Source organism: Kogia breviceps, chromosome 9 (assembly GCF_026419965.1).
Source record: "Kogia breviceps isolate mKogBre1 chromosome 9, mKogBre1 haplotype 1, whole genome shotgun sequence".
Classification (NCBI taxonomy): Eukaryota; Metazoa; Chordata; class Mammalia; order Artiodactyla; family Physeteridae; genus Kogia; species Kogia breviceps.
The window spans coordinates 100,433,867-100,454,390 of record NC_081318.1 but is presented as its reverse complement, the minus strand read 5'-3'; the positions used below and the strand labels follow the sequence as shown (position 1 = coordinate 100,454,390).

Sequence of the window (20,524 nt, the reverse complement as noted above, 5' to 3'; positions counted from 1 at the left end):
CAAAACAGTACTGAGAGGTCACGTGTAGCCGTCATTCAGTTTTCCCCAATGGTAAACACTACATTCATTTAAATTTCCATTTCAGGCAATTCGATGGCTTCCTCTTTTACAAAAAGTGGGGACTGAACAGCTCTAGGCCGCTGAACAGCTTGAAAACCATGCCTTTTTTTTCTTACTTAGAACACTGCACCTGCAAAAACTACTATACAGATGTTTTATCAAACGTTTAAGAACCCTTTCTGACTCTAAATATAAATTCTCATGTCAGAATTGTGGAAATAACTTGAAAGTAAGTTAATATTTAGGTAAGCATTGAAAGCACGGTTAAATCTTTTCTTTCTCCAAAATGAACCATGTCAAGAAAGTGGCTTATATACTACCCTATAAAATGCCAAATCTTGAACTTTGAAATTTCTTCCCAAACTTCCAATTTCTTAAAATAGTACAATTAAACAACTTTACAGTTGTACTTCTATCTTTTACCCCCTAAATCTCACCTCAATATTTTTGATCAGTGTATCATGGTTGGCATTTGGGTATGTATACACACATACTTTAGTGGGTTTTTTAAATTAGTTCCTATAAATATTTATTTTCATTATCTGATATTTTCTTATTTATATGCTCAATGTCTAAATCCCCCTATTAGAATTTAACCCCTGGGGGCAGGGACCTTGATTAGTCTACTCATCACTGTATCTCCACAGCCTGGAATATGCCTGGTACATGGAAGACACTCAACCAATAATTATTAAAAAATCAAGCACAGTGTATTTGTAACTGTAAAAGCTATAGAACATTCTATGACAATTACATGCTAATATTTCACAAATATTAAATATTTATGAATATTTATGAATATTTAATGACTAGAAATATTCAGATAGCATATCTGATAATATTATGAATATTAAATATTTATAAATATTAAATGAAAGCGTAACCATTCCTCAAATGTCAGACGTGAACATTCTTACTTTAGACCTCCTGTTGTCAAGAAGGGGACAGATTTAAGGATTAGTTTAAAGAAAAGCAGCTATTAAGGTGCATAGCATGAAAAACAGAACTGAACAGATAAATTAGCAATTTCATTTAAAGTACCATTTCAATTTCCCCCTACTAAATTGTTTATCATAAGCAACACAACTGATGGATTTAAGAGTTCTGTGTGTGTGAAAGAAATGCTGATGAGCAGGCAATGAAAAGAGAACTTAGGTGGTAAAAGTCCGCAGGATTTTTTTGTTAGAGGACTAGGTTTAATACTTAGTTACTCATCAGAGATCACTTCTTGGGCAGGTTGGGAAACCCCTCTGAGGTTCTGTTTCCTCATCTGTAAGATGGGGAAACCACTGCCTACCACACAGGATTTTTTTTGAGGATTAAGAAAGAGTAACCATAAGCTTTGCTTCTATTTGGGAGGAAGAAGAATTGAGGATCAATGCTTAAATTTGATTACCAACTCTTAAATCATTTAGCCTTATTAATAGTCCTCTAGGGAAAGAATGTATTGCTGTATATAGGCCGAGACCTTACCTCTGGGACAATAAAGTCTGATACAAATACATGCACAGAAATCTGTAACCTGTCTAGTAATTTTATTTTAGGGACAAAGCCTTTTCCTGCTTAGTGTGGTGCACTCAACAAAAAGTCAATAACTGACTTTTTCACTGAAGTTGTTACAAGGACAACTTATGTGTATTAACGTCAAGTTTCAATTAGGTACTATATCCACCAGTTCTATTAATTCAAGGTGGGACTCACCATTAAAACACTAAAAATAAAAAAGCCAGTTAGACTGCTCAAAAATAGGTACCGTTTCCAGGTTTTTTAAAAAATTAATTAATTAAATTTTGGCTGCATTGGGTCTTCGCGGCTGCACGCGGACTTTTTCTAGTTGCGGCGAGCGAGGGCTACTCTTCATTGTGGTGCACGGGCTTCTCACTGTGGTGGCTTCTCTTGTTGCAGAGCACAGGCTCTAGGTGTGTGGGCTTCAGTACTTGCGGCACATGGGCTCAGTAGTTGTGGCTCACGGGCTCTAGAGCGCAGGCTCAGTAGTTGTGGTGCGCGGGCTCTAGAGCGCAGGCTCAGTAGTTGTGGCGCACGGGCCCAGCTGCTCCACGGCATATGGGATCTTCCCGGACCAGGGCTCGAACCTGCATCCCCTGCACTGGCAGGCGGATTCTTAACCACGGCGCCACCAGGGAAGTCCCTGTTTTGTTTTTTAAGAGCATAAGGATTTTAAGGACCTTGAGTTCTTGACTTGTTAAATCAAGTTGTATACAAATGTTGACTCTGAACAGAAAAAAAAAGATCGGTAGCTTTCAAGAATTCAAGGAATCCATCCAAAACAGCACCAAAACTAATAAGCTAGAGAAATATTCTCAGAAAGCCCAAACTTTGATATATCTATGATAAAATCAGCACTTACCTCATCATACATGAACTGCAGGGTCAGAGCAGACTTGCCCACACCACCACTGCCTACCATGATGACTTTGTGTAAGGCCAGGGAATTCTGACCCTTTGGCTTATTTGCAGCCATCTTGTGTCACACTTTTCACCAAAGGGTTAAGAAGAATCTGAAAAGAATGAAAGAACAACAAACGCTCAATACATTCTCCTGCAGAATTCCAGTGTAGGAAAGAAAGACGATGTCCTTAGGCGTCAAGGTATTAGTTTTCATTCTGCAGTGATTTTAAACAGATGGCAAATGAAGTATGCTTATTTGGGGGAAGAATCACTTATTAGAGAACACCATGGCAAGAAGGCAAGTATATGACTCAAGGGCACTTCTCTTAATAGTAGTTTTCAGGAATGAGCTTGCTGACCGAAAGTGAAAATTTCCCAGTGCAACCACATGCTGACAATAATGGAGTATTAATTAGTTGTATTAAAATATGGTCACCCAGATTACAAAGCAGGCTAAATGATCACTTTGTTTTCATATTAACTTCTATTGGCAATAATTAAAGAGATGTTTCTTCTAATTTCAGTAAGAAACAACTGATGAAAGAAAGAAAAAGGGAGGGAGAGAGGAAGGAAGAGAAGAGAAGAGGAGGGAGGGAAGAAGAAAAGGAAGGAAAGAAAGAAGGAAAAGAAGGACAGAAAGACGGAAGGAAGGAAAGAAAAACCTATCCCAACTACTTGCTGGTAGAAATATAAATAGAATGGAATACTGTATACCCCAACTCCCAAGTATCGTAGTACTGGAACATCTGTATATTTTGGGATGGATGTCTAATCTAACTTAAACACCTGAATCTAGTGTGCCCTCACTTGCGTTTACCACATTTATGTGCTCAGCGTGGAAAGACCAGGTTCCCCCAGAGGTTGTAGTGGTGATGCACCCTAATGGCACCCGGTTACCTTTGGCCATGGTACCAGGCCTTAGAAAAAGAGGCGGGAGGTCACAGCAAACACTGCGTCTGTGTGGAGGCCCAGGAGAGGAGACTTGTTTTTAGAGGCTCAAGGGGGCTGCACCTTCCTTCTCAGCGTCTCTGATCTGTCTCAGTCACAGCACACCTTTCTCAAGCTGCAACTTACAGAACACCCCCGCCCTGCCTACCTCTGTATCTCAGGCCATCTCTCCCAGCCTGGTCGCATCAGCCCACACGGGTCTCCTGATTTTTCATACGCTCTTCTCTGCCTCTTGGCCTTTACCATGCAGTTTCCTCCATTTGGTATATGCTTAGTTTGGCTAACTCCTCTCAGTGTTGGGGTTTCAGCCTTACCTGAAACACTCAACCTAAATTAGGCTCTCCCCTGCCCTGTGCTCACATAGTACATGATACTTTTCTTTCAAAACCATTATCACAAGTCGGAATTGCCTGAGAGTGTTAGTTGTTTAATACGGGTCTTCTTCCTAATATACCAGAAGCAACTTAAGTACAGGCGCCATATCTACTGGTTTACTTCATGCTTAATGTAACTAACATGCCTTGGCAAAAATCAGCCACTCAGTACGTGTGTGTGGAATGAACAAATAAATGTTCGAGTCTGACTTAACCTTGGGGAGTGCTTTAGAGTGTACTGGTATAAAGCAGCTATTGCTACTAGAGGTTCCATCACAAGCTTATTAGGCAAAGACAGTCTGCTGTGGGCTTGTTCACCACACACTGGCTATGCAGGGCACCCAAGAGCTGGGCACTGCTCAGGCCGCCCCAGAAGTCATGCCCATGAGCCTATCTGCCCAATACAGAAAAAAAAAAAAATCCCATAATCTTGCTATCCGTTTAACAACACGAATACATTATACTTTGAGACAGCTTCAATCTGCATGAAGCATAACTGAGATCACACCATATATGTGACTTTTGCTCCTGTTATTCTTACATTATGTCAAACATTGTAGTAGAGTAGAGACAGCTTAAACTGTGCAGAATATGGTGAAGAATCCCAATTTGGAGGCTAGATGTTCAATTTAATTCAATAAACAAGGATTGAGCCCCTCTTTTTCCTGGATACCAAGGAGATGGTCATTGGATTCTGATGATTACCACTGCTGAGAACAGTGAAAAGTAATAGTGTACTTCAGATAAGTAACTAGAAGTCAAAAAGATGCCTCGCCTGCGAGTTTATGGAGCATGCAGTTGCTGGTGTCCCTATGTAAGGCAGGAAATGACTTCTTTCTCACCATTATGACCCTTACTTGTTGGCAGCTGTAACCACTTCACGGCTACGCAACTACTGTGTGTGTGTGTGTGTGTGTGTTGTGTGTGTGTGTGTGTGTGTGTGTGTGTGTGTTTGTGTGTGGTACGCGGGCCTCTCACTGCTGTGGCCTCTCCCATTGCAGAGCACAGGCTCCAGACGCGCAGGCTCAGCGGCCATGGCTCACGGGCCCAGCCGCACCGGGGCACGAACCCGTGTCCCCTGCATCGGCAGGCAAACTCTCAACCACTGCGCCACTAGGGAAGCCCCTACTGTTATATTTTTAAAACAGGTAATACCACAGGAGCTCAGGGTGTTAACATGTCAGTTAATAGTCTAAGAGTTCAGTGTGTGTGTTTTTAAAGCAAAACATTTAGCAGTTACACCAACTGGGTTAAAACACTTTCCCTTCCAGAACAATTTACAATATAGTCTGTGACTTAGAAAAGGCAGAGATTCCCAAAGACATTTTTCCAAAGTGCAGACTTTCTTCAGTAACTATTAGCTGCACATCCCATACTTTCAACAGGCTATCCAGGAAAAGAAGCTCCCACCAAGGAGACACTCCTCTGCCCCATTGCAAAAACTTGGCTTTCCATAGCTTAGGTCCCAATTCCTAGTCTAGATGTTGGAACTTAAGACAACATACATGTAAATAAGAAAATTCCATTAGTGCTAAGTGCAATGAAGAAACTAAGGGGCACTGGCCTAAGAGGGGGGAGGGGCTACTTCAACCAGATGGTCAAGGGTGACTCCTTTGAAGAGGCAGCATTTGAGCTGAGACCTGAATTTTATAAAGGAACCAGCCAGCAATGAGGGAAGAGCAAGTGCAGAGGCCTAAGATGGGCGAGGGTTTGCCACGTTCTAGGGGCCAGAGGAAGGCCAGAGTGGATGGAGCCTACGAGTATCAGGGAGCATTAACAGGAGGTGAGATTGAGAAGCAGGAGAGGCCAAATCATAAAAAGCCTTGAAGGTCATGGAAAGGTGTTTGAGTTTTATTATCATTGTAATGGGAAGCCTCTGGAGAGTGTGTAAGCAGGACTGCGACATAATTTCATTTATGTTTTTAAAAAGATTACCATGGGGGCTTCCCTGGTGGCGCAGTGGTTGAGAGTCTGCCTGCCTATGCAGGGGACGCGGGTTCGTGCCCCGGTGTGGGAAGATCCCACGTGCTGCGGAGTGGCTGGGCCCGTGAGCCATGGCCGCTGAGCCTGCGCGTCCGGAGCCTGTGCTCCACAACGGGAGAGGCCACAGCAGTGAAAGGCCTGCGTACCGCCAAAAAAAAAAAAAAAAAAAAAAAAAAAAAAAAAAAAAAGATTACCATGGCCAGTGTGTGCAGAATGAATGGCAGAGGTGCAAGAGCTGAAAGCAAAGGAGTCCATCCCATAGTCCACGACTAGGTTTGGCAGATGGAGGCTGCCAGTGACCTTGGGAAGAGTCACCTCACCAACGAGGTAGGAACCATAGCCTGAATGGGGTGGGTTGAGGAGAAAACAGAAGGTGTAGAAATGGACTTGACTCTGAAGATGAATGGAGAAACGGGGCCATAGATGGACACGGTTTTTTGTTTGGGTTGCTTTTTAATTATTCTTAAGGGGTGTTTATATGATAATCATCTAAAAGAGGCAGAAATTAATGATGAAGAAGAGGAGGTACCTCTAGGAGTAGACCAGGGGAGTAGAGACCCAGGGCACACAGGAGCAGGGACAGCTCTTTCTTTGTAATAGGAGGTGAAGTAAAGCAAAGAACAAGGTACAGGTGCAGGCTGCAGACAGATCTGGCTATTTCTTTATTTAACTGCATCTATTATTTCCTCAATGAAATATGATTCACACAGCAGTTTAGTGAGGAGTTGGAATTCAAAAGCACGCCTGTCTAGATAGACCAATGGAACAGGATATACAGAAATAGATCCAAATACATACTACAGTTTAGTGTGTCATAAACGTGGCATTTCAAATGGAGGGTCGGGGAGGGAAGCATAGAGGATAATTCAGTAAATGGTTCTGGGACAACTGGTGAGCTGTCTGGGAAAAAATTAAGTTGAACCCATTCTCCTCACACCACTACAAATTGTAAATTTATAAAATAAATTTATATAAATCTTTGAAAGTAGATCAAAGATTTAAATGATAAAATGAAATCACAGAAGCAGCAGGAAAAAAAACTACCCACAAAATTGTTTTATAATCTTAGAATGGGAAAGGCATAAAGTACTATCTAAAACTCAAATCATAAAACAATTTTGATAAATTTTACTACCCAAAACAATTTCTACATGGCAAAATCTTCTATAAGCAAAATAAAAAGATAAACTGAGGAAAATATTTGTGATTCATTTCAAAGAGAAGAGGTAATTTCCCTATATAAAAAGTTACTATAAACAAAATCAACAACTCTAAGAAAATGGGCAAAAAATACAAATAGTCACAGAAAAGGAAATACAAAGGGCTCTAATATGCTCAACCTTGCCGATAAGAGAAATACAAATAATATCAGATTGGATCTCAGTTGTTTTACCCATCAGATTGGTATCAGTATGTTTGCAAGGACCAGCAAACTACAGCCCCCTTGGCCTGCTTTTTGTATGGCCTGTGGCTAAGAACGGTTTTGTGTTTTTGAAGGGTTGTAAACAAAACAAAACAAAATAAAACCAAGAATAATATGCAACAGAGAACGTATGTGGTTCTTTCCACCCTCTACAGAAAAAGCTTGTCCCTCCCTCATAGACAAACAGGCACATTCCTTCACTGCAATGGAAGTGTAAATTGGAAACATGGACTAATTAGCAACCATAAAAAAAACAGATGCTCTTTACCCATTGATGTGGAGGGAGCTAAAACATATTGTTTTTTATAATTAATTAATTAATTAATTGGCTGCATTGGGTCTTCACTGCTGCATGTGGGCTTTCTCTACTTGTGGTGAGCGGGGGCTACTCTTCGTTGAGGTGCAAGAGCTTCTCACTGTGGTGGCTGCTCTTGCTGCAGAGCACAGGCTCTAGGCACGCAGGCTTCAGTAGTTGTGGCATGCGGGCTCAGTAGTTGTGGCTCAAGGGCTCTAGAGCGCAGGCTCAGTAGTTGTGGAGCACAGGCTTAGTTGCTCCGTGGCATGAGGGATCTTCCCAGACCAGGGCTCAAACCCGTGTCCCCTGCATTGGCAGACGGACTCCTAACCACGGTGCCACCAACCACATATTGTTAAAGTGAAAAAAGTAAGATATAGAGCAATATAACTTGTATGTTATGAACTGCATAAAAAGATGAGAAAAAAGGGATTTAGAGGTTTATTTGTTTATATACCAGAAACGATATAAAAAATGGTAACACAGGGTTGCCTGTGAGGATGGAAACTAAGTCACTGGTGGACAGAAGTGGGATAATGGCTTTTTGCTAACTACCATTTTGATTTTTGTATAATGTGAACATATAACTTGTTTTTAAAATTAAAATTAGTCATAAAATAAATAACATTACCCTGTTTATTTCCTGCACTCACTTGGTAAAAATACAATTAACTACTTTCCTGGCACCTTATACAAACTAGGAATTGGAGGACTGAACGTGAATTTTAATTGAAATACTTCTCCAGGAGTATGTGTACGCATTTCTGTTTTCCTCCTTCAAGTAACGAGATAGGGATCCTTGAACTTCAAATTGTTTGGTTTGTAGGGTTCCTCAATTATTTTCTATCTTCTGCTATTCAAACAAATTTTTTTAAATTACACAGTGGCCTCCTCCCCCCTCCCCCCACCTTTTGGGTAACATTACATCCCTGTGACTTACTTATTTTATAGCTGGAAGTGTGTGTGTGCACCTTCTGACCCCCTTCACCCATTTTGCTGCCTCACCCGCATCCTGGCAACCACCAGTCTGTTCTCTGTATCTATAAGCTTGGTTTTTTTTCCTTTTTTTTTTTAGATTCCACATATAAGTGAAATCATATGGTATTTATCTTTCTCAGTCTTATTTCTCTTAGGATAATGCCCTCAAGGTCCATCCATGTCACAAAAGGCAAGATTTCAATTTTTTTAATGGCTGAATAATATTCCATTGTACACATATGCCATATTTTCTTCAACCATTAACATGCTGATGGACACTTAGGTTGTCTCCATGTCTTGGCCACTCTAAATAATGCTGCAATGACATGGGGGTACATATATCTTTTTGAGTTAGTGTGGATCATATGGGAGTTCTCCCCCCCCCCCTCCCCGATACACGGGCCTCTCACCGCTGTGGCCTCTCCCGTTGCAGAGCACCGGCTCCGGACACGCAGGCTCAGCGGCCATGGCTCACGGGCCCAGCCGCTCTGCGGCCTGTGGGATCTTCCCGGACCGGGGCACGAACCCGTGTCCCCTGCATCGGCAGGCGGACTCTCAACCACTGCGCCACCAGGGAAGCCCTCTATTTTAAACTTTATGAAAATTTCTAAGAAATGATCAATCTAGTTCTCCAATACTTAATAAGGAATACTCTACCAAGTAAGATCTCAAACACTCCCTGTCCACTAAAAATAAACCCAATGATCTTTATATTTCCAGAGTTCATTATTACCTTTTTTTAGACTTTCATAATAAAGACACTTACTATTAGGCTTTAGTTTAATAAAACTATTAGCTGGCAGAAGTTCTTACTGAGAGATTCCTTGTTAATAAAGAGATTAAATGGAGCATGCCTCTCCCCTCCAATTTGAATAGCGCATTAAAGGCTATGATCACTAAAGTTCAGTTCCTATCACATCATTATAAACCATTACTAAGCACAAGCAGGTAGAGGCCACAGTAGTGACTCATCCTTCAAAATGAAAAATAGTTCATATGGACAACTCACAAATGACCCTCCCTACCTGCATTAAGAATACCTGCTCAATAAAGGAATTTAGTATAAAGTGAACAATTTCAGAAGAGTTAGAATATACCTGACCAAGAAAGCAAGATACACAATTCTATTTTGAAAGGGATTTGAGACTATTTCAGTTTATTACTAGGCACAGATACAGATAATATCACTGGCATATTTTTCCAACCATTTAAAGAACAGGTATTATTAATACTATTTAATGTTTTGCAACATAGAGAAAGCCTCCAAATTCTTTTTTGAGAGCTAGCTTAACATTGATGTAATGTTCCTAACAAAGAGAGACTAAAGGAAAAACAGACTGACTGACCTATCATGTAAATATGGTGCAAAAATTCTAAATAAAAAATGTTACAATCCAGCACATTAAAAGAATAAACCAAAGTGACCAGGTGGGATTCAACCAGATATGCAAGAATGTCTTTGTATTTTAGGAAGTCAATGTAATTCTTCATATTAATAGAAGAGAAAAGTCATAGATTATCTCTACATGATCTGGAATGATATTTGATTAAATTCGAAGTCCACTGCTTATACCAATAATGATTTCATACTTAGGCCAAAGGAATCAACTGAAAAATTACTATAAACAAGAGATTTCAAAGATAATGGTTATATAATCAATATATTATATAAAAAATAAATTTATTTTCAAATAACCAGTTAGAATATATAATGGAAGGAAAGACTCAATTTACAACAAGACTCACGGAGAATACATAATTAAGAATAAAATTAACACAAACTGTAAGATATTCATGAAGACAATTCAATAATGATATTTAGGTAATAGAAAGGGTGACTTTATGAAGATAAATGAAGGTAGATCCTGTTCTTGGGACAAGAAGACTGTATACTGGTAAAGGCACAAAACTCTGATAATAAGAAAGACTATTAATTTCTAATATATAAAAATCTCTTCACAATAAAAAAAAATTTTGACCAGAGTCAAAAGACAAAGGACTTGACTTTGGAGTCAACTGATCTTTCGCCTAGTTTTCTTTACCCTTAAATTTGTGAAGATAATTTCTGATGTTGAAAACTGGCTTTAACTTTTTCTTTAAGGGCAGGTTGATTTATATACAATAAAATCACCCTTTTAATGAGTCTTGATAAATGTATACAGTCATATAACACCACCACAATCAAGACACAGAATAGTTCCATCACCTTCAAAGGCTTCCCCTTACCTCTTTGCAGTCAATCTCCTCCCATCACCCCATCCCATGGCAGCCACTGATCTGATTTCAATTCCTATTGTTTTGCCTTTTCCAGAATGTTATATAAATGGATCATATTGTACATAGCCTTTTGTGCCTGTTCTTTTCAACTAGCTAAGGCTTTTGAGATATTATTCAGCTAGTTACATGTATCAGTGGCACGTGCTTTTTTTTTTTTTACTGTTTGATAGTATTCCGTTGTCTGGAAGTAGCATAATTTGTTTATCCATTATCCATTCACATTTATTTGGGGTGTTTCCATTTTTTTTTTTTTTGCGGTTTTTTTTTTGTTTGTTTTTGTTTTTGTTTTTTGCGGTATGCGGGCCTCTCACTGTTGTGGCCTCTCCCGCTGCGGAGCACAGGCTCCGGACGCGCAGGCTCAGCGGCCATGGCTCACGGGCTTGGTCGCTCCGCGGCATGTGGGATCTTCCCGGACCAGGGCACGAACCCGTGTTTCCTGCATCGGCAGGCAGATTCTCAACCACTGCGCCACCAGGGAAGCCCCTGGGGTGTTTCCATTTTTACAATTTTATAAATAAAGAAGCTATAAAGAGTCGTGTACCGGTCTTTGTGTATATATATATATATATGTATATATATATATATGTTTTCATTTCTCTTGAATAAATACCTAGGGGTGAGACTGCTTAATTGTATGATAAGTATGTGTTGAAATGTTTTTCGAAGTGGCTATACCTTTCTGTATTTCCACAATGTATGAGATTACCAGTTGCTCCACAGCCTGGTACAGTCACAGCAACAACAGTCTTTTCATGCTAAGCGGTCTACTGGATGTGTAGTGGTATCACACTGTGGTTTTAATTTGCATTTTCTTAATGACTCAGCATGTTGGGCATCTTTTAGTGTGGTTATTTACCATCTATGCGGCTTGGAGTTCAAATCTTTTACCCATTTTTAAAAATTGGGTTTTAAAAAGTGAGTTTTAAGAGTTTCTTAGGTATTCTGGAATCAAATCCTTTATCAGAGACATACCTTGAAAATATTTTCCCCCAGACTGTGGCTTATCTGTCCATTTTCTTAAGTTTTTTGAAGAGTAGAAGCTTTTGATTTTGATGAAGTGCAATTTATCAATTTTTTCTTTATGTTTCAATGCTTTTGGGGTCCTAATCTTCAACAAATTTTAAATGAAGAAGAAGCTACTATAATTTGAATATTTCTAAACAAAACCTTACTATTTAGTTATTATTAAAAATAGAAAATGGAAGGAAGTCCAGGTGAAACATAACCTGTAACTGACACCCTGAACTCTTAGAAGGTCCTCCTTTATTTCAAGATATGCAATCAGCTCAAAAGGAACAACAGTCAAAGCCAGAAAGTCCCTGAGGCAATGTTTTACTTCTAAAACGTAATAACTTAATATTTTCCAATTACCCAGACTTCACTGAATAAGGACAACACAAAATTATAACAAAGACTGAGCTAAAGAAAATAATGTTCTGTTTTAAGGGTACAATAGTTGAAAGCTGCTTAAAGATGGCTTAACAATTTGCCTGGTCTGCATAATAAAATTTATTTATATGACTTGCCAGACATGTTGTCAGACATCAAAGCACACACTTTTAAAATCATGGGAAGGCTCAAATTACTTTACCTCTTTGGGTCTCGGCTTGTTGGTAAAACTAAGGTTAAGATGAATAATTTAGCACACGGAAGATGTCTAAATACACACAGTAAGTACAGGTAATGTAAACATTCAGGCATCTTTTTAGAAGACCCTACCTTTACATGCAGCGTATATGCAGTCCCCAGTCAGTGCAAAATTATTGATATTACCAGCAGCACAGAAGTAAAACCCTCACCACAGTTAAAACTAACAAAACATTTCTAGAACTCAGGAGGAAGTCATGACTAAGCTGAGACTTGAAAGACAAAGCATTTTAGCAGACCAGGTGAACCTGGGGGGTGTTGGTGAGAGATGAAGGTGTAAGAAGTAAAAAGGGCCAGAAACAGACGTTTACATGCCAGCAACTGAGATTTTTTTTATCCTTAGAGCAAAGAGAATTAGCAGGAGTTTGTTTTTTTTTTTTTTTTTTTTGCCGCTCCAGGGCATGTGGGATCTTCCCGGACCGGGGCGCGAACCCACGTCCCCTGCATCGGCAGGCAGGCTCTCAACCACTGCGCCACCAGGGAAGCCCAGCAGGAGTTTTTAAGTGAGAGATTATGACTCAGAAGGCAGGAAGAGCAGCCGCAGGCTACAGGGCAATGGTGACTAGGCAGAAGATGGGGATGGATTTGAGACATCAAGAAAAAAGCATCAACCAAATCTGGGGACAGATTAGATATGAGGGGTGAAGGGACAATTCAAGCCAAAGTACCCAACTTCCTGGCTTGAGTGGATATGGGTAAGGAAAGAAAGAGGAACAAGCAGCCTTTTTAGGAGGGGTGGTGGTGAAAAGAGCTGGTGCAAGGAAATGATGGAAATCTACAATGATTTTTTAATGGATCACAAAATATTTTAAAAGAAGAATCTAAGTATAGCCTAAGTATAAGCAGTTTTCTTACCCCAGTCACAGAGGTTCTGCTACCACACTATGACTTGATTTCAGCAATGTTGAGATATAAGCAACAGGGTGGAACCTGAAAGGTGGAAGATAAAAAGATCGATAAACTACTATTTATAGCTATTTTAACATTTTTCTTTGAACCCCCTAAATGTGCTTTTAAAATAAGATTATGTAGAAAAATATTTAACAATTATTAATTATAAAGAATATACATTTTGCTTCTGTATTCCTATGCTAACTATGGCAAGACACATAATAATCTTTTGAATTTTGAACCATGTTGAGTCTTTTACCTATTTGAAAATTCAGTACATGTTATTTACTGAACATACCAGCTACAAAATTGGATGAAGAAGTAATATTCAAGCCTGAACTTAACAGAACTACTAAAAAAGTATGATTTATGTAATTTATACCTGCTTTAGAGTCTACTGCATCCAAGCTATAAATTAGGTGTATCAATACTGTTATTTTGAGTTTCTCTTATTGATATATTTATAAATCTGATATTGCCTGTGAAAACTCTGCTGATTTAAGAAGCTGAACCAGAACAAAATAATTGAATTAACCATGCCTGGGGCTTCCCTGGTGGCACAGTGGTTAAGAATCCGCCTGCCAATGCAGGGGACACGGGTTCGAGCCCTGGTCCGGGAAGATCCCACACGCCGCAGAGCAACTAAGCCCGTGCGCCACAGCTACTGAGTCTGCGCTCTAGAGTCCACGAGCCACAACTACTGAGCCTGCGCTCTACAGCCCATGAGCCACAACTACTGAGCCCACGTGCCTAGAGCCCGTGCTCTGCAACAAGAGAGGCCACTGCAGCGAAAAGCCCGCGCACGGCAACGAAGACCCAACACAGCCAAAAATAAATAAATAAAATGAAAAAAAAAATACCATGCCTGAATGATCCAACTTAAAAATGAATAGGGCATTTGATTAACTGAATAAGACATATCAAACTACATATTAGAAGAAATACTGACAAAAAGTTTAAGAGTAAACAGTCATTAGCAAATGAAATATTTTAAAAGAATCTAAGTATGGCCTCTGGCTTACATGAAGACATTTGTTAAATCCCACTTTGGGATGCACGTTTCATTTAAGTTAGCTCTCTCTTTGTATAGTGGCTTCCCTGATCTTTTGGTTTGCTTTTGGATTTCCTTTCTGTTTCTGTTTCTTACGCCCATATTCTGAATCCACATATATTTATTAAGAGTCAGATACTGTGCTAGGCATTGGGGGGGGGGTACACAGATGAGCAAGTCAAAATCCCTGACTTTGAGATCTTACAACAAAGTAACAGAGATGTGGGGGAGGACGGTATGAAGTTGTAACACTGCAAGTCTGCCTCCCACATCCCTTTCCACTTAAGTCGCACTTGCTTTTTCCATGTTGTTTTGTTGACTTCATAGCTTCAATTTTTATTTTTTAATTTAACTTTAATTTAATCATCCTGTAGATGTAGAGCAGTCTATTTATCAACTCTTGTAATAGAAGACATCATAGCTGTTTGGAGTTCTTCTAAATTCTAAATGGATAACCATCTGTTTCTATATTTAAAATGCTTTTCATGAGGTAGATTTAAAGGAATTGTAATGAATGAACGGATTAAGGTTTATTTAGACATATTGTCCAATGCTTTTCAAAAGTGCTATACAACTGTTCACAACATTCCTAATAGCAATGGGCATTCTTTTAAAAACTCTGCTAAGGGCTTCCCTGGTGGCGCAGTGGTTGAGAGTCTGCCTGCCAATGCAGGGGACACGGGTTCGTGCCCTGGTCTGGGAGGATCCCACATGCCGCGGAGCGGCAAAAAAAACTCTGCTAATTATATATTGGGAAAAAGATCTCATTTTTTCTAATTACGTCTTTGATTACATGATGAGGGTGACCATTTTTTCCATGTATTTGTTTATTTTGTGAATTGTTAATTCACATCTTTTACTAATCTGGCAATAGTATCTCATATTATACTTTTTATACTTTCATGTCACCATTGGCTAGGCTTTCTTTCCTCTTGCTTTCCCAGTCCACTGTAGCAGGTGTCTTCTGTTGCTGGGTAAATCTACTTCCCATGACAGATCAGCAGAGGTAACAGACTATGTTCGCTGGCATTGTAGTGGATGGGCTTTACTTCAGGGTTCATGGGCAAGGAACACATTGACAAGGTAGGATCTTTCTCCAAATATCAAAATAAGGAGAGTATTCCCTGGAACACGAACTCTTGCATTAGAATGCCTAGTCCTCCTCAGGCTGAGAGTTTAAAAACAAGGTTGTTTTGAAAGTAGATTTCCAAAATTAGCATGGTGACCAATGTAGTGTAATCTTTGCATGGGCTGAGTGAGTGGGTAGCATATCCAATTAGCTCTTGACATACCCTCCTTTAATTACTACCATGTCCTATCATCTCTTCTGCTCTCTGCTGCTACTGACTCAAGCTTAGAGTCTCTTCAGGACTCTAAGGGGAAAAACAGATTCCACGTGCAGTTTCCCTCATGGGTATGCTGGGCTGGGGCTTCCTCCGCCCTGGTTCAGCCATCAACGCCATCTGTTTTCTGTCTTCTGGAACCTGGAAGTGTCTGCTTTGCTGATGGTCACGCCATCTGTTCCCATTCTCAGTTGTGGATTTACAAATTTCCGCCTCTGAGTTTTTTTCCTCTCTGTCATTTCACAGGGAGTCGGGGCCACAGAGGAGTAGGACACATTAATTTAGTCTATTGGCTTTCCCTGTAGATGAGTTAAAATCCAGAGCTGACTTGATTTGGAATGCCAAAATATTTCAGATTTAGAAACTATGAAAATCTCTATTATAGAGATCTAATTAAAATTAGCCTCAGCTTTTTTTGCACAGCAAAGGAAACCACTGACAAAATGAAAAGACAACCTACTGAAGAGGAGAAAACATTTGCAAATGATATGACCGACAAGGGATTAATATCCAATATATATAAATAGCTCATACAGCTCAATATAAACAGCTCATACAACTCAACATCAAAAAAAGCAAACAACCCAATTTAAAAAAATGAGAAGAACTGAAGACATTTTCCCAAAGAGGAAATGCAGATGGCCAACACACACATGAAAAGATGCTTGACATTGCTAATCATCAAGGAAATGCAAATCAAAACCATAATGACATCACCTCACACCTGTTAGAATGGCCGTCATCAAAAAGACAACAAATAAATGTTAGTGAGGATGTGGAGAAAAGGAAACCCTTGTACCTTGTTGGTGAGGATGTAAACTGGTGCAGCTACTGTGGAAAACACTACAAAGGTTTCTCAAAAAACTAAAAATAGAACTACCATATGACCAAACAATTCCACTCCTGGATATATATCCAAATAACAACAAAAACACTAATTTGAAAAGATACACGCACCCCAATGTTCATAGCAACATTACTTACAATTGCCAAGATACAGAAGCAACCTACACACACACTGGAATATTACTCAGCCATAAAAAAGAACGAAATCTTGCCATTGCAGCAACATGGATAGACGTGGGAAGCAATAGCTAAGTGAAGTCAGACAGAGAAAGATAAAGACCGTAAAAAAAAAAAAAAAAAAAAAGCAACAAACTAGCAAATATAACAAAAAGAAGCAGATTCACTACCACTGGGGAGAGGGAAGGGGGAGGGGTAATATAGGGGTAGGGGAATAAGAGATAAAACTATTAAGTATAAAGTAAGCTATAAGGATATATTGTACAACACAGGGAATATAGTCAGTATTTTAGAATAACTATAAATGGAGTATGACCTTTAAAAACTGTGAACCACTACACTGTATATTTGTAACTTATTTAATACTGTACAGCAACTATACTTCAATTAAAAAGAACAGCCTGAGTTTTAAAGAATACCATTTATTCAGTACCAGTTATGAGAATAAATCCGTTTCCTGATGTCAACCGAAGGAAAATGCACAACCTTCAAGTTGCATGTTATGTTTTATTTGGGGACCTTCCTGAGGATGACAGCCCCGGAGACAGCCTCTTAGATAGCTCTGAGGAACTGTTCCAAAGAGGCAAGGGAGGATATACAGGAGTTTTTGCTGGGGGGGGGGGAGGGACACAACAACACCTGCTAATCACAAAAACCAGACAACTCAAGTTAATGATTTTGTGCTTTTCTATGCATGAGATGATGCGAGAGCCTGGGCTCACTGAAGTTATTCCTTAGATGTGCACCTTAGCTATCTAGGGCCAGTATCGTGTTTTTCTCCGCCCTGAATTCCTCTCAGGGCGCACCGTCGGGGGTGGCCGCAGTGGCTGACAGCTTGATGGCGGGCAACTGTCACTGTCTACCAGGATGGCAATCTTTGTTGACTGAAATGACAGGCAACTGTTTTCTGTCCCCACCGATACGGGTGACGAAAGAATCACAAATAAGGAAGCAGCTAGGACTAGGCAATATCTGGCATAAAAAGGAGTTCAGAGTGAGGCACAAGTAGGAGAGAAGAGCAAGGAGAGCCAGTCGTGTTCGCTGCTATAGAGAAGGGTTGAAATGATTTAGCTGCTTTAATGTCTTCTTTACAGCATTGGGACGGGTTAGCTAAAACTCAATTTATAAGGCAACATATTGATCAGTCAGGGCCCTGCAAATTATGCACTGAAACCATTTTAATGAACCAGGAATTTAAGGCTAAAGTTTAACTCCACAGCAACAAAGAAAAACTCCCTTTGTACCAATTAAGCTTTACTACAGCTCTTTCATAGATGACCTGCTGAGTGTCTACTTTGTGGAACTGTGGCTGAACAGCCAATGCTTTTTAAAGGAATAACAAGGAGCTGCGAAAAAACCAGAAAGAAAGAAAATATAAACTAGTAACCTTTGAAATTCTGACTCGCTATGCATGGCCCCCCGTACCACTCCAGTCAGGTTAACCTCTTGGTATGTACTGTAAGATGCTCACTGTTAAGTATGGCACAGCAAATATACAGAAAATATCATTTTAAATTAAAAACCTCCTCTGACAATGAATATATTATCTGAACTTACATTTAATGACAACTTGAATATTATCAATTAAATTCTCCACTGCAAACTTGTTTACCAGGGGTTCACTTCCAAGGGCTGTGCTGAATGCTGCTGCAGAGTCCTAGTCTCACGGTTAGTGTTGTTCACCATGCTATGCACGCATGCAGCACACATACATGCAGGCACGCGTGCAGCACACATACATGCGGGCACGCGCGCAGCACACATACATGCATGCATGGGACTTGAGCTCCCTCCCCCCTCAACAATTTTTCACGATCCTAAAAGTAACATGTGCTCATTGTATATAATGTGGAGAGTAAAGAGAAGAGGGGAAAAGTCACCTGTGTCGTCCTATCATCCACTGTTAATATTTTTGAATTTTTATCTTCTTCTAGGACTAGCTTATACAAAGCATTCAACCAGTCATATGGTTCAAGAAACTGGAGAAAAATTCTGAGGAGAGCAGAAAAGAAGAGAAAAAAGGAGATTTTTAAAAATCATAGGGCTTCCCTGGTGGCGCAGTGGTTGAGAATCCACCTGCCGATGCAGGGGACGCGGGTTCATACCCCGGTCCGGGAAGATCCCACATGCCGCGGAGCGGCTGGGCCCGTGAGCCATGGCCGCTGAGCCTGCGCGTCCAGAGCCTGCGCTCCACAACGGGAGAGGCCACAGCAGTGAGAGGCCCGTGTACCACACACACACACAAAAAAAATCATAACACCTGGAGATGGGACAACAACATTGGAGGAAAATAAATAATATTTTCATTTATTGAGATACTTTTTCAACTACTGATTATCTCATGAAACTCTCAAGGCTTCTTTATGACTATTACCCACATTTTACAGGTGAAAAAATTGAGTCACACAGAGCTTTTTAAAAGGTGCCCCAAATCACACTGCTGATGTGGAGCCAGGATTTTTAAAAATCCAGATCCTAAGTGTTTACCACCTAAACTTTACTACCACTATGGAAGAAAATGGTTAAGAATGAGCTTTTTTACAAGGCTTAGGGCACAGATGGCTTTAGATGCAATTTCTTTTAAACATAAAAAGATAAATTCTCAAGGGTGGCACAGAAAGACTACACAAATCATTTTATGCGGGTAATAACCACCTAAATGGGAAAAGAATTTGAAAAAAGAATAGATACGTGTATGTGTATAACTGAATCACTCTGCTGTACACCTGAAACTCACACAACACTGTTAATCAACAATACTCCAATATAAAATAAAAAGTTAAAAAAAAAAGTCAGTGGTACTGAAAGCAATAGTCATACCAAAAGAAGCCGTATTATAACTGCATTTATGAACACAGAAATTTCATAAAATATAAACACCTGAATTTTACTTCTTAGTAAAAGAATAATTCATTAGAGTTAAATGTGTTTTATCCCAGGAATACAGTAATGACTTAATAATAAGAATGCTATAAAATAATGTAATCACATGATTAGGCCCAATGAGAAAAGCCATATAATCAACAAAAGAGAAAAGAAAAAGGCATCAGAAAAATTCAGTACTTTCTCCTGATAAAAATCTTTCTAAGTTAGACACCAGAGGCTGCCCACTGTTCGTGTATATACATGCTTCTAATGAAATGCTTCACACACAGATTTGAGCGCCATTCTTGTACAGGAGCCACACTAAACTTCTCTGTGTTTTAAAAAAGTATATATGCCACTAAAGCAAGCACATTTCATGTGTAGGGAATGCAAATTAGAGAGATGGTGATAGCGGGAGGAAGAAAAATAGCTCTGAATTCTCTTTTCTGGGTTTTAATATTCTTGTCTATGGCAGCCAATGAATGAAGCGAAAAATTCTGCTCATAATTTTGGGCTTATCTAGCACCTACTTACCCAGAGATTTCAAAACACTGGTTAATAATAAAAGCACAACACACAAGTTAACATCAGCAAAGGGCGATAGCTACTGTTCAAAGAAACTGCTCCCATCTTCTCTCGGCTACATTAAAATTATGAATCATGTAGGTAAGCTGCATTGTGAGTCGTGAGTCAGGGTAAGTTAATACTGAACTGTAGCCAGCTTACTACTGTTCATTCTCTTCTTCATGAAAAGGCAAAAGTGTATTTAAAAAGTACAAAATTCTAAGTTTAAGTTATGTGAAAGATAATGTGAAGTTACAAACTAGGAGAGGGGAAAAAAAGACTTTGGAATTCCCTAAAAATCATGAAAACATCTTGTAGCACCTAGATTTTTCTTCCCAAGATTGAGTACTGATAAATCTTAATTTGAGTTAAAGTTAAAAATGACAGTAATTT

General features: G+C 39.6%; 1 protein-coding gene across 2 annotated transcripts in view; it reads right to left on the bottom strand.

Moving 5' to 3' along the window:
• Nucleotides 1–20,524, bottom strand: part of RALA (RAS like proto-oncogene A) — a 75,744-nt gene that overhangs the window by 20,604 nt on the left and 34,616 nt on the right. The window contains exons 2-3 of one of the 2 annotated variants that reach the window (XM_067042876.1): nt 13,250–13,324; nt 2,429–2,579 (exon numbers count right to left, since the gene is read on the bottom strand). In XM_067042876.1, coding sequence (XP_066898977.1) covers nt 2,429–2,542 — 114 coding nt within the window. In that variant the 5' untranslated portion in view covers nt 2,543–2,579; nt 13,250–13,324. The remainder of the gene's footprint in view (nt 1–2,428; nt 2,580–13,249; nt 13,325–20,524) is intronic. The other variant, XM_059074324.2, reaches the window with a different exon arrangement.